The following is a 15,464-nucleotide window of genomic DNA, read 5'->3' on the forward strand; positions in this document are numbered from 1 at the left end:
GTGGCTTGTACATTTTACAAAGTCTCCTCAAACATTAGCAGTTTAAAGCTTGTTGACAAAATCTTACTAAAGTTCAGTACTTTTAATGTTCTAAGGGTTTAAAAATGACTGGCAGACTAACATCTGGAATAAAGTTTTCCTGCTGCCACTTTAAGGCAAGTCATTTTTCTTCAAAGTAACAATATCTGCCTGGTTGCATCACAATCACTACATCAGATGTGTGAAGCACAGTTTTTCAAAGCAACACTTAATACTACAAAAGCAAGTACCACTACCGAATCTCCAAAAACATTGCAACAAATACCATTAAAAATAAAAATGTGTAAATATTCCAACTAAAAATGAATGGCAACAATGCCATCATTCAGGATATGACTTTTAAGCACAGAAACTGCCTAAAAGACTAAACCCAAATGTATCAGAGCAAAAACAGCTGAATCATTATCATCAGCATGTCAGGAAGGGGGAGGGTGTCTTTACACCAAAACCTCAGGTCTCATACACTGCTTGGGTAATCTTAATTTATGAAGACGATGACATGCCATCATTCAGGATATGACTTTTAAGCACAGAAACTGCCTAAAAGACGAAACCCAAATGTATCAGAGCAAAAACAGCTGAATCATTATCATCAGCATGTCAGGAAGGGGGAGGGTGTCTTTACACCAAAACCTCAGGTCTCATACACTGCTTGGGTAATCTTAATTTATGAAGATGATGACAATGAAATATAATTCAATAGCAGGTACAGGCATCAGACAATGACAAACATAAATAATGCAATACTTATTAGCCAACCAAAACCTTGAAACAAAGGAATGGAAGCATAGTCATGGAGGGATGGCAAACATTCTTAAGTGATCCAGTCAGTAAAGCTTTTATAAGAGAATGTACTTATCAGAACACAGGGAATATACACTACTGTCTAAATTTAGTTTAGAAGGGAAATATTCCAAAGTACTGGCATAAGACTGCAGTTATGCTATGACAAGAGCTGAACAGTTCATAGGATCATAGGAGTATATCAGGCTAATGGCCCTGAGGCCCTTACAAGCATAGTCAAGAGTTTATCCCCCAAAGAAACCTCAGTGAGCACCTGTCGACCCTGTCATTGAGGAACACAGGTGGAACCCCTGGGACAAATTTGTGGTTTCCCATCCGGTCAAAGGTTACGCTTTAAGAGGGTCAGCGAGGTGCTCTGACGTGTATGGGAAGTCTATTCCAGAAACGAGGCAGCCTCTAGGTTCATAGGTAGGTACTAGGCTATCTGCCCGAAGGCATTTATAAGCTTAGCTGGAATGTGTTGGCTTTTGCTGCCTCCTTAGATTAGTTCCCTGTGCCTCTGTCCAGCACAGCCATTGATGTGATCCCTGGGTTAAACTTTCTATTTCTCATCCACTCATCAAGGTTTCTCTTGAAGAGGGTTAGCGAGGAGCTCTGCCTAATGTAGACTGGAATCTTGTTCCAGAGCAGGGGAAGTCTCTGGGACAGGAATCTATCCCTCCAGCATGTCCTACTTATTGTTGTGGTGAGGTTTAGATCCCTGGAGCGTGTGGCTCGAGGGGATATGGTTTTCTTTAGGTGGAGCATGTCCATCAATTCTGGGTTGGACATGGCCTTGTATGTTAGGCAGAGATCACCTGTGAGTAGGTGGTATGCAACAGAGTACAGCTGGAGTTTCTTAGGTCGAGCTGCATAGGGCATCTGCTTGAGGCCAGTGATCCTCTTGGTGAGGTACTTCTGTGGTCTTTCCAGTTGTTGCAGGTGTCTTGTAAGGTAGATCCCAAATGGGGCACTGTACTCTGTGATGGGTCTGATGAGTGATGAGTAGAGCGGCCCATTGACCTCTTTCGATCTGGGTGCAAACCCTTTTGTGATTAGGTGGGCCACATAGGATTTTCTAACCACTTTGACAATGTGACTATCAAAGGAGAGGTTACTATCTACTTGGGTCCCCAGATCCCTTATTACATCTTCCACATTTAGGGGGCTACCACCTATGTGGCAGTCTGTGGGTACTTTGTTTTTTCCAAAGGGGATGACTATGCACTTTTTGGCATTTAGCTTGAGGCCATGGTTTTGACACCAGGTATTTGTCTTAGTGAGACCCTTTTGGAGGATGTCTGTCAGCCGGAGAGTCAAATATAGCCCCTAGTTTGCAGTCGTCTGCGAACTTAGTCAGCCATAGTGCTCCTGTGCTTGCCTGTACCTCTGAGAAGTATATGCCGAATAGGAAGGGTCCTAGGACTGAGCCCTGGAGAATGCCACTTGTAACCGGTTTAGTCTCAGACCTAGCTCCCGCAACTCTTAACATGTGGGCTCTGTCAGTGATCCAGTTGGCAACCCATCTCGTGACATAGGGGTTTATGTTCAGGCTGGTGAGCTTGTCTGCAATACCAGAGTGGGGAATGGTGTCGAAGGCCTTTGCGAGGTCTACGTAGGCTGTGTGGACCACCTTTCCCTCGTCTATAGCCTTGGTAACTGTCTCAAAGAAGTCCACCAGGTTTGGGAGGCATGATCTCCCCTTAAAGCCGAACTGGGTAGGGTCCAGTGTTTGGAGGTTCCCAATGTCTGTGTTAATTACATATACACACACATACATATATGCGGGTCCACTTTCAAATCTCGAAATACTGAAATTTCGAATTTCAGTACTTTGAGACCAGAATGTCAAAAGTGCAGTTTTTATTTCCGGAATTTGCGGTAGGTATGGTGCAGTGTGTAATTTACTGTTTGATCTCTCTAAGGGGAATGTGTTCTGAGATTTCGCATGGCAGCCGATGTCTGGTTATGTACAGAGATTCAGGTACGTGTTTAGTTTTGTAGGATTTTGGGTACACGTGTTAGGTTTTATTTTTTGGGGGAGCTGTAGGTTTAGTTTGGGGTAGGTAGGTGGGAGTGTGTGTATGTTACTGTTGAAAGTGGTGATTTTTCTACATGTAGTGTGTATGTGTGTTGTTAGTGAGTGCAAGTATGAGTGTGCCATGCAAGTGTAAAGCACGTACAAGCAGGGGTTTTTTCCAAGTTGATGCGATCTCAGAGTTGTACATATAAGTAGCGGGGAGGGGTGAAGGGGGCTTGCCACCCGTCAAAATAAGTTTGTTTTGTTTTTATTGATTACTGTTTATGTTATATTGGCGAGGGTTGTGCTTTTACTATTTTATGGTGTACAGTGTTTCTGTGTTGTGTGGTTTCGAGCTTCTGGTCTTGATGTACTGAAATTCAAAATTTCAGTATTTTGAGATTCAGAAGTGGATATATATATATATATATATATATATATATATATATATATATATATATAAATATATATATATATATATATATATTTTTGTTTGTGTCTTTCGGCTTTTCCCGGTTAGGGGTCACCACAGCAGAACTCCGGTCCGCTAATGATTGGTAGTTGATTTTTACGTGCAGGCTTACCAGCCCTGACGCACAACCTTCAAAGAAGGTACGCCCATTCACGCATGTCTCCACGCAGAAGACGCTCTAGCTGAGAATCGAACCAGACAGCGTCTTACTGTGAGGCGACAACGCTACCGCAGCACCACCACCGCGGGTAGATATATATATATATATATATATATATATATTTTTTTTAATACGCGCACACACATACAACCACCCTGGCAATACAAAAAAAACTGCACCAAAATAAAGGGGAGGGCAGAAGGAATGGGTCAGCCACTGCATCAGTGACTTAATACAACATAGCCTGTTATGGTAAGTTCGCTTACACAACTGCACTATGTTTAGGGTTGCCAGCTTTCTTTGTGGCTAAAACCAGACTAAGGTCAGGCCCCTCACATCACCCATAACTCCACCCATTCCCACCCCTCTCCCATCCATGCCCCACCCATTTTGTGACATCAACTGATGAGAACGCCCTCTTTTTTCTGTTCCGGATGCCTGCTTTCAGCTGATTTACTACGCTTTTCTTTAAAAAAGCATAGTAAATCAGCCAGTTTAGCAAACACTGATAGTCTCTTTCCTTACCATTCACCTCAGAAGCCTCATCAAAATGCACTACAACCTGGAAAAGGTTTGCATGACACACTGTTCTTAACTATCACTTCGGCACAATGTTAAAAAATCTGTTGCAATACCAAAGCAGCATTCATTAAAAAAAATCATCTACAGCCATAAATGTTTACTAAAGTGCATCACAAATTGTCAACAGGTATTTAATAAACTACAGCCAAGTAACTCAGCCAGAGAATGCTGACTATTGAATGTTGCCCTAAGTGGTAAGCATCATGCACAAGGTGTTCAAGTTGCAGTATGCTACAATGCTTCAGGCAATCAAAATACAATAAAAATTCTAATGCGTCAAAACTTCACAAGTCAACTCATTTTTCCTAAATACAACACTATTCCAACACAGAAAACTAATACACAGCAGGGACTGCACATCTGAACCTGTACTGTTACTTTGGCACATTTACACAAGTGAATAAAGCAGTACTCGAAAAGTACATGCAGCCCAAATAAGTGTTATTTCTGCTACAACTATGCACATTAAACACGGTTGCATAGGGGCGTGTGCCACTGATACTGCTCCAGACAAATATTCAGCTTTTATGTTACAGTAAAAACTATCTACAATAAGGAGTTTTAGCAGGTACAAACTATGTTACGATTTCTAAACCATCCAATGCTTTTGACCAATAACTTACAGAAGGTTTTCCATTCTGATTCTTACTATATACCCGACCCTTCCATAAATGAGCTGTGTTGCTGGGAGACGCTTCTCGGCACACCACGACTAAGAGAGGGTGCTCCAGGCAGTGTACCCTGGTCATAGTTCTGAGTTGTGTCATCTATGGACTGGCAAAGGTAATTCAATAAAGATGTTTGAGAACATTTCCTTCCTTTCAAGTTCACCGCCATTTTCAGTTGTCACCGAAACAACTTACGTAAAAAAGACGCAGACAGCTACAGTCAAAATCATTTAGTTTTTTGATTTTTTTTTTTTTGCTCTGCCGGGAAGCAGAGGGGCAGGCCTAATAAGTTAATCAGCTTTTATTATTGTCTTTTGTTGTAGGAGGCGCAGGCAAAGGTGTAACCATCTGTAACTGTGTGCGCTGTTTTGAGAGTGTACACGGGAAATCCTCAGAGTTCTTGACTTGATTACCAGTAAATAATGTCTTCATAAGTGCTCTGTCTGTCAAACATTTGAGAACTGCAGCCAGGGGTGTAGAAAGCAGATTCCACATAACCAGTTAGTGCTACCCTCTTGGACACCATTAAAAATGTACACGTCTCAAAATGCTGAACCCAAACACACTGTTGCGTCTGAAAGGCTTTTAAACAATTGTGCAGGATATTTTGCGAGGGCGCCCTTGTTAGTGACATTACTTACTTTACAAGAAGGATTTTCTTACTTACACCCTACCCTCTAGAAGTATTAATGTTGAGAATTGTCTAATAGTAAGCAGGAAGATCAAGTGAAGATTGCTACTTAATAGCATCCCCATAATGCTTGAGACCGTGACAGCCAGTGGCACAAAACCCAGACTTCACGTGTCCAGTTTTGAATGAAATCTGTAACCGGATAATTTGTCAGAAAACCGGACAGTCCGGTCAAAAACCGGACAGCTGGCAACCCTAACTATGTTCAAAGTTCAAAATTACATCACTGCTGCAGTAGCCTAAGCTATATGGTTTCAAGCTATAAATCTTCCCAAACAGGGAGGAGGAAAAACTATGAATCCAGGAGCCCCTGGAGAATGGCCCTAGCAAAGCCTGTCATGGGCCTGGAAAAGGAATCCAATTTGTAGTGCTTTGTAAAGGTACATAAAGAGGGCCAAGTTGCTGTCTCTAGAATGCAGAGTCCACCTCTTTCCAGAAAGTCACAGAAGATACCAAAGCCCATCTGAAACAGGCCCTATCCCTGCATGAAAGTGGCTTATGTTGAGCACAGCATAATGCAGCAACATAAGCCATCATCTGGAAATTGCCTGCTTTGAAACTGGTTGCCCTTTACTCTTTCCTTCATTGGAGACAAACAGATGATCAGCTTTCCTGAAGAGGTTTGTCTGGGTAATATATAAGCCACCAGTGGGCATCCAGTGTATGAAGTATTCTTTCTCCCCTGTCCTGCGTTTCCGGGGGTAAAAAACTATGAGGTTAACAGTATGTCTTGAATATAAATTCTGCAACTACATTAGGCATACAAATAAGGTTAGTTCTTGACCTTATCCTTGTAGGTAGGTAGGGTTGACTCACCATAAGAGCTTGTAATTCAGATACTCTGCTAGCAGAAGTCAGAGCAATGAGTAAAACAATCTTCCAGGTTAAGAACCTCAAATAAGCTGGTTCAAATGGAAAAATAAATAAAGTTCCCAAGGATTAATCACCTGTTTTCTAGGTAATCTGACATGTAAATAAATAAACTTTCAAAATCTGCTTGATTACAAAGGGCAATATCTAAAGGCAGACAGCTAGAACTGGCCAACACATGAACCTTGACAGAAGGCAGACCAGAGGTTAGCAAATCACGCAGTCAAGAACCAGATGCAGTTGGGCTTTAAAAGTGCCCTGGATCTTGGAATGACACCAACTATAAACTCTTTTCCATGTAGTTATACAAGATTTCTTAGTAGCATATGTTTAAGCCTCCTTCAATAACTGCTACACATCCTCAAAAAAAAAAAAAAAAAAAAAAAATCATCATCTTTTAGGCAACTTACCATCCAGGCAATCAAATGAAAATGTTTTGGTTTAGCATGTCAGACAACTGCTTTGTGTAAGCAAGTCCAGTCTGTTGGGAAGCCTGTGTAAATTGCCCTTGGCCATCATTACTGCCTGGGCCAAAAGGGAGTCACTACTATAAAATTTGGGGAGTCGTTCTGGGTCATAAGTGCCTTTGATATCAGTGAGAAGGGTAGAAAAATATACAGGAACATTCCTGACCCATAGGAATGAGATGTCATCTGTCTTCCAAGCCTGCTTGCAAGAAATACTGGAGCTGAATTGCTTTACCTGACCGCTCAGAAAGGAAGCAAACAGATCTACTTGAGGTGTTCTCTGACTGATCAATTCTTGGAAGATCCCAAGGTGCACTTTCCATTTGTGAGGGTTTGCCATGGGCCTTTTAAGCTTGTCTGGTAAAATGTTCTGCTCTGAATGGGATGTATGAAGCCTGAAAATCAAACTGAGACTACCCGATAGGCTATCATAGCAAGTTTGCAAAAAAGGGTGAAGATCTGCATAAGCACCACACTATTCCTCAAACAAATAAAAGTTGGGGAATTCCCACAGGAACTCAAAACCTGCTTACAGCTGAAGGAAGTGTCTGAATTTCATCCAGTTCTAATCCTTTAAACACAATCAAAAGCTTTAACAGCCCCAATGCAAGTTTAGCATACTCAAACAGGCAGAAAATTACCCTGTTCTAATGCAGCTAACCTTTTAAATAGAAAGCCACCTTGCACTGAATAGAATTTTGAGCAATCTTGTATAAAGTGTCAAGTCTTTCACACAAATACTTTTTTTGGGGGGGAGGTGGCACAGACTTTTGACAATTAAGGCAGAGACTGGGCACAATGTCAGCTTGAGAAAGTAGTTATTGAAAACAGGAACAGAAGTACGGTCCTATGAAAAAAGTATTTTAATTTAAAAATGCAACAATCACAGTGTTTTCAGCTACTACACCTCATACACTCAATCTAATGACTGCTATTTCAGTAGTGAGCTGTACTATGATACACATTTTCAACCACACTTACAGTCATGAGAATTGTTACACTGAACTTTAGCATTTGTATAATTTTATACACTGAAGGACTGGATGGCTACTTTATTTTACTCTATGGAACAGTTTGCTAATGTCAAGAAAGTATTTCAGTCTAGAACTTCAGCATCTTGGTTCAGAATGCGTTTTCAGTCACTACATGGATGGCCACGGTTTGGTAGATCAAGTACCACAACGGGGGGAGTTAGCACTTCTATGACAGGTGTGCCTGTTAACAGCAAATGCACGGAGTAATCCATAGGAATGCAAAGTGGGGCAAAACAACATTTTGCATGCTTTTGGAGTAGGTATAAAAAGGGTAAAAGCTGCATTGCCTTTGCTTATACAGTTCAAGATGAGCTAACATTTTAACTTCTCTCCTCTATAATCCTCCTCTGCCCCTGATCTTATGCAATAACTGTACGGTTTTACGCACTAGCGAGGGTAACGGATAAGGATGGGGCAAGCCCTATGCTGGCCAAATGGGAAAGGTGGTGGTTGAGGGGAAATCGCAATGACACCAGAGTCGGTATGGCTTTAAAAAATACTCTGGGCTCCAACTGACCGAAGACGTCTTTGGGGCTAAATACAAAGCACACCAAGTATAAAAATAAATAAGTAAATATTCATGTTTGACTGTAGAATGTCCACTTCACATCTAACCTGCATACTGATTGAGATGTGAGAGTCTTAAGTGAAAATAAATACACTCCCAACAGTTAACTCCGAACGGAGAAATATTTCAACTTAAACCATATTTTCCTTTTTAATATGGCAAAGGTATGACCACCTAGATGTGCTCCTGAGGGTAAAAATAAAAGTCTTGATTTATCATCTCATTTAAGCTACTATTCAGGAATATGCAAGTATTTTATGCTTATTAAGTAGTTTAAGTGATATGTTTATCAGACTGGTCTGACTGGACACAATCCACTTTCAGAGGAGGCACAGGAAGTAAGTTTCACACAGAAGACCTACATTTACAAAGTGCACTACATTAGCAAACAGGTACTGACTAAAATGATGAGGAGTCATACAGTAGAAAATGCATGCTACTTAGAGAACCAATTGAGAATTAACATTAAACAATGTATACAGTGTCTCTATTTGCATTTTGGCTTACTGGTGCTTACCAACTACTTTTACTAAATACATGCATGCAGCACAAGGTACAGAGTGATAACTAGAGTGATCTACAGTTACTACTCTTATCTCAGACTGCAGAAGTATGCACGAACAGTACCCACAATTTGTTTAGGCTTGTGTAATTAGGTGTAGAAACATCCTTTCCGGTAACCAAGCTTGTTCATATAGAGTATTAAGGGGTAAGGGGAAGTGGTTATGGGTATTTAGACACTTATATATGCAACTATCCTACAAACTATTCAATACTGTGAAAAACAGGGGAGCTACCTGGACAGAAGTCACATGTGCAGGGCCTGTTACTGTGAATCTTTAGGGAGATTGTTACAAATGCATGAAATTCAAGTGTTGCTTGTCACGTAGCCATAGGAAATGCTCAAGCAAACCCTTAGCTCATGGGAAACAAGTCAGCTCAATAATTAGATGAAAGCCAACAACTTCATTGTCAGAAGGTACAAGTTGGCTAAAAGTAATAACATCTTCCACCGTCTTAAAAAAACGACATTAGTCCCCCCAAGAAATCCACACTACACTTTGCACTTTTTTTTGTCTTGCTAGACCTATAAGCATTGTGGACTTTGTAGCCTCACTCTCTCAAGTTTGCATGCTACCTGAAGCCACATCAGTAATCACATTGCACCTTGAAATTTCTTTTCTTTACGGAAAGCGTCACAGTTCATGTAAAATTCCCACATCAATTTCACTTACGCTTCATCAATGTTGGGATGGAAAATTTTATTCATGAATCCTGAAAACAGAAAATGAAAAAAATTAGTTCAGTGTAAGGAAAAGATGCACAAAACTGTTTTTACAGCTGTACTGAAACCAACACTGGTGCAAAAGCATGTATAGATGGAATAAACCAATGTCAAAGAAAGCATTTTGATATGTCACATCTACAGAACGAACAGCCGTGCATGGTTTACCTTGGCAGTAAATTAACCATTCACTCTTCTTCATAGTTTGCACATAATTGCACGTTTACTGCCCTTCTGAATGTGCTCACCCTTTGACCATGATATCTGCTAGGCAGCAGATATTTAGCTGACATGTTAAGTTAGGCTACCACCTTATCAATCAATGAGAGATAATCCAGCCCTGAGGGAGAACTAAAATCACTGAAACATGGTAGAAATAACATCTGGACCACTGATTACGACAACATATAACTAAGGTCAAAGCTTGCCACCGACTCCGGCTTCTAGTGGAGACAAGCAAATGCTGCTGACACCAGATCCTAATCATGCAGTCCACTGTACATATCCAGTGCACTTAGGATGCATAACAACTCTTTTGTACATTCTTATACACAAAAAACATCTTACTGTAAACCTTTAGTGTGTGTGTAAAGTACAGTTGTGTACTTATCATAAATGTAGATGCTCTAGTGTATTCACTGTTGCAGTCATTACTCTTGGGTTATCCTGCTGGCAGGCTACCCGCAGTCGGCCTGAATTTCAAAGTCTTGGTCCAGCGTCGGTTGCTGTCGCCTCTTCCCTGACGTCAGTGCGCCAGGGGTATAAAAGGTGCAGCCGATGCCATTTTCTTCAGTTTTTCTTGCCCCAGATGTCAGGTGCCCCCAAAAGGGTAGGCTAAATAGGTTATGCCAATAAACATGCATGCACTAAAGCAAACATTTCCTTCATTTACAAGCAAATACACCACATAGGTTGTATAGAATAGAGAAGTACAGATAAGACCCAGCAAATGACAGGGGGATGGTGGGAGGGTAACCTGGACTGCAACAGTGAATACACTCGAACATCTACATTTATGGTAGGTACACAACTGTACTATGTTCGTCATGTTTCACTGTTGCAGTTATTACTCTTGGGTTGAATCCCAAAGCTGAGGATGGGTAGCTGGCTAAATAGGATTAGGAGAGGCTATGAGGCCCTGCAGAACTGCAGTGACAAAGCCTGCTCTGGATTTAGAGTAAAGAGGTAAGTGGTAGTGCTTTTTAAAAGTGTGCACTGAACTCCAAGTTGCAGCCTCTAAGATGTCTTTGGTTGGTACTCCTCTGAGGAAGGCTGCTGAAGTGGCTGCTGTTCTGGTAGAATGTGGCCTAATGCCCTTAGACACTGATCTGTCATGCTGTGAGTAGCAGAAACGAATGCAATGGCCCATCCATTTTGAAATAGTCTGTTTTGAAATGGCCTTCCCTTGTGATCCTGCAGCATATGCCACTAAAAGTTGCCCAGTCTTTCTGAAAGCCTTAGTTCTGTCCAAGTACAAGCGTAGCTGTCTGTGTATGTCCAAAGAATGCAGACGTCTCTCACCCTTGTTCTGTGGGTTTGGATAAAAGGTAGGCAAGTGAATGGTCTGGTTAAGGGCCACACTGGACACCACCTTAGGCATAAATGTAGGGTTCGTCCTCAGGGAAACCCTGTCTGGATGAAAAATAAAAGGTTCCACAGCCATGAGTGCCTGTAACTCTGAGACTCATCTTGTAGAGGTTATTGCTAGGAGCAGAGCTGTTTTCCAGGATAAGAATTTTATATCAGCTGTTGAGGATGGCTCAAAAGGAGGTAGTGTGAGTTTTTCCAAGACATAATTAAGGTCCCATGCAGGTATTGGTGCTGTCCTTGGAGGTCTTATGTTTTGGCCCCTCTGAGGTACTGCCTTATTAAAGGATTAGAAAAGATAGGTGGTTCCGTATTGTAATGGGCTGAAATGGCAGAGGCATGAATCTTAATTGATGAAAAGGATAGGCCTTTGTCCAGCATCTCAGTTAAGTATTGTAAAATCTGAGGAACATTTGGTACAAAAGTACAGTTTTGTACCTACCATAAATGTAGATGTCCGATAGGTATGCATCTGCAGTCATCACATATGGGTTGTCCTGCCTCAGGCAGCCCTTTGGTCGGACGGATTCCAAAGTCTGGGTCTGGCCTCGGCTGATGTCGCACTTTCCCCGACGTCAGAGCATCTGGGGTATAAAAGCATCAGCCGACGCCATCTTCCTCAGTTTTTCTTGCCCCAGATGCCAGGTGCCCTCTAGGAAGGCTAAATTTGGATAAATGCAATAAAATTCCAAACATTTGCAAAATTATATATATACATGTATATACAAACAAATACACCATAATAGATTTCCCCAGCTAGCTAAAAGAGGGGTAAGCACCCTAGGAATACCACAGAGGGGTAGGTGGCAGGGTAAACCTGACTGCAGATGCATACCTATCGGACATCTACATTTATGGTAGGTACAAAACTGTACAAACAAAAACAAAAAACTGGAACTGGAAGTGAAACGAAGAATCTTCCAATTTTTATTGTAAAACACAAATTCACGGCAAAGCACAGCAAAGCACACAATAAATCCAAATGAACGCCTTCACACTCAGCGTTTTCGTCACTACTGGACTTCATCAGATAAAAACTGCTGTTCCTAATTCCCTTTTATATAATTTAAAAAATTATTGCACCAATCCATTTCTAGCCTTCAAACAAACTAATTATTAATGACCTTTGTTTTAACAAATACACACATGAATTTGAAAACCACTGTTATTTCCATAATATAAAGCTTTGCATTTTATAAAATATATATCCAACATTTACCTTTTTTGAAAAATGTTAATTTAATTTAAAATGAATAATTTAATTAATAAATATATAAATAAATAAATAAATAAATAAATGAATAAAATGAAATGAAATAGATGAAAGAAAGTTTTGTCATTGTAAACCTATGTTCATATGTTACTATATTGCCATCTCCTGGTTATATTTATTATCACACATTTCTCCTCAAATTTCTGCTCTTATTTTCAAAAGAGCCTGAATAGATATGTGGTCATTTAACCCTGGTTTTCTATTAGCTTCTAGGGCTATCTGCCACCACATTTCTTTATATGCTATGAGTTCTTCCAGGGGGCCCCCTCTCTTATTACCAATTATTTGATCCAACACAAAAAATTGAAATTTGGACCCCACACACACTTTAGAATGTCTATAGATGGCATTGGTTTCCATTTCTTTTTTAACATCGTAACCTTTCCGTCTTCCCAACGTAGAAAGATGGACATGCCATACATATAGCCAAATATACTACCCCCTTTGATTCACAGTTGTAGTATGCCTTGCTTTTTAACCATCTTTTTCTCCCTTCCAAGAAAACTTTTTCTCTACCCAAAATATTTTCGCATTGCATACACCTCCCACATTTGAAGGTACCAGTTTTTACCCTACCTCCTACATCTTTTTTCTTTTTGTTGTCAGTGCTATTTTCCAAACACCCTTTTATACTAATAGTATTTTTAAATATAACTTTGGGCATCTGAGAAGAAATAACTTCTAAGTCAGTAAAGTTCTTAAATCTCTCCCATTCTCTATAAAATATGGTCTTTACTTCCTTATTTAATATATTGTATTCAAGAATTAGTGACTGTTGAAAATTTTCTTTTTCTTTAACCTCTATTGCCTTTACTTCCTTGTATGTCCCAATTATGGGTTTAAACCTATCCCCTCTACCTATTTGGACTTCAGTTCTCAAGTTTTGAATGAAATCATTGGGATACCCTCTTTCAAGAAACATTTTGTGTAATAAGTCACATTCCTTTAAGTATTTATCATCCTTACTGGTCATTCTCGACCCTCTTACAAATTGACCTTTTACTAAATTCTTTTTACAATATAAAGGATGCGCACTGTCAAAATGTAAAAAAGAATTGACGTAAGTGGGTTTCCTATAAACACTTGTTTGGAACGTTCCATTTTCCAATGTTATCTCCACATCTAAGTATGAAATACCAGACCTGGAATAATTATAAGTAAATTTAAAAAATCCAGATATTTCTTCCATATATTTGATAAATCCCTCTAAGGTTTCAATTCCTCCTATCCAAAATATTATTATATCATCTAGGAATCTCTCAAAGTGTCCAATATTTCTCATATTCGGAACCTATAATGTACTTTCTTTCCCAATTCGATAAAACTAGGTTAGCAAAGGTAGGTGCACAGGCGGCACCCATGGCTACTCCCTGTAACTGTCTAAAATATTCACCATTAAATAGAAAAAAAATATTTTTCAATATTAGGTCCATCAACCCTGTGCACACTACCTTTTCTGCATGAGTAAGTCTATTATCAGCAAATATTTCTTCCTCAAACATTATATGACCATCAACATAGGGAATTGACCCAAATAGGTCAACTATATCTATAGTCACAAAAATTAATTCCTCGTGATACAATTCTGGTTTCAAAATAGTCAATAAATTCCATGAGTCTTTCAAAATTGTCCCCTTGTTAATCCAAATATGTTTTGTCTTTACATCCACATATTTAGCTAAAGAATTTGTTTTTGACCCTCCTGCTGAGACTATAGGTCTCAGGGGTGGGTCCAAGCTATTCTTGTGGATTTTCGGTATACCAAATACTGCCGGTATTTTGGGTTTGGTTTTTTTCAAATAATTCAAGGTTTTATAATTAATAAGTTCTTCATTCATCATATCTTCCAAAATATTGTCTATTCTGTTATAAGCCACATTAATTTCATTCCTAGATACCACACTATATTTTGCTTCATTTCTCAATATTTCATTCATTTTGCCTTCATATACTATTACGTCCATCACAACAACCCCACCCCCCTTATCAGGTTTCATAACTCTGACATTTTTATTAGCTTTTAGTTCCTCTAAAATTAAATGTTCATTGGGGTGAAGGTTGTGGTAAATTGTCATATCTCTAATGTTGCTTTCTTTTCTTCTAATTTCCCTTTCCATGTTGTTTTCAAAGTTCCTTAACTGGTTGTGTATTATTGGGTTAAACGTTGATTTTTTCATTAATGTGTTTTCTTTTATATTATTGCTCATAGCATATAAAGAAATGTGGTGGCAGATAGCCCTAGAAGCTAATAGAAAACCAGGGTTAAATGACCACATATCTATTGAAAATAAGAGCAGAAATTTGAGGAGAAATGTGTGATAATAAATATAACCAGGAGATGGCACTATAGTAACATATGAACATAGGTTTACAATGACAAAACTTTCTTTCATCTATTTCATTTATTTATTTATTTATATATATATATATATTTATTAATTAAATTATTCATTTTAAATTAAATTAAATTAACATTTTTCAAAAAAGGTAAATGTTGGATATATATTTTATAAAATGCAAAGCTTTATATTATGGAAATAACAGTGTTTTTTAAATTCATGTGTGTATTTGTTAAAACAAAGGTAATTAATAATTAATTAGTTTGTTTGAAGGCTAGAAATGGATTGGTGCAATATTTTTTTAAATTATATAAAAGGGAATTAGGAACAGCAGTTTTTATCTGATGAAGTCCAGTAGTGACGAAAACGCTGAGTGTGAAGGCGTTCATTTGGATTTATTGTGTGCTTTGCTTTGCCGTGAATTTGTGTTTAACAATAAAAATTGGAAGATTCTTTGTTTCACTTCCAGTTTTTTGTTTGGTCTTGGTGTTGGCAAACACCGGTTTGGTGTTATTTTCTAGGTACAAAACTGTACTATATCCTTCAAGGATGCATCTGCAGTCATCACATATGGGTAGAATACCATAGCCAAACTGGGGGTGGAGGTACTAAGTGAAGGATGGTGT

At 39.2% G+C, this 15,464-nt stretch overlaps 1 protein-coding gene across 1 annotated transcript in view; it reads right to left on the reverse strand.

The window, feature by feature from the left end:
- Positions 1 to 15,464, reverse strand: part of UBE2H (ubiquitin conjugating enzyme E2 H) — a 940,085-nt gene that overhangs the window by 294,860 nt on the left and 629,761 nt on the right. Inside the window, exon 4 of the mRNA XM_044088848.1 lies at positions 9,590 to 9,629. Within this exon, the coding sequence (XP_043944783.1) occupies positions 9,590 to 9,629 (40 nt within the window). The remainder of the gene's footprint in view (positions 1 to 9,589; positions 9,630 to 15,464) is intronic.

The sequence above is a fragment of the Protopterus annectens genome, chromosome 11.part0 (genome assembly GCF_019279795.1).
Source record: "Protopterus annectens isolate FY-2018-M chromosome 11.part0, PAN1.0, whole genome shotgun sequence".
NCBI classification, from domain to species: Eukaryota; Metazoa; Chordata; order Ceratodontiformes; family Protopteridae; genus Protopterus; species Protopterus annectens.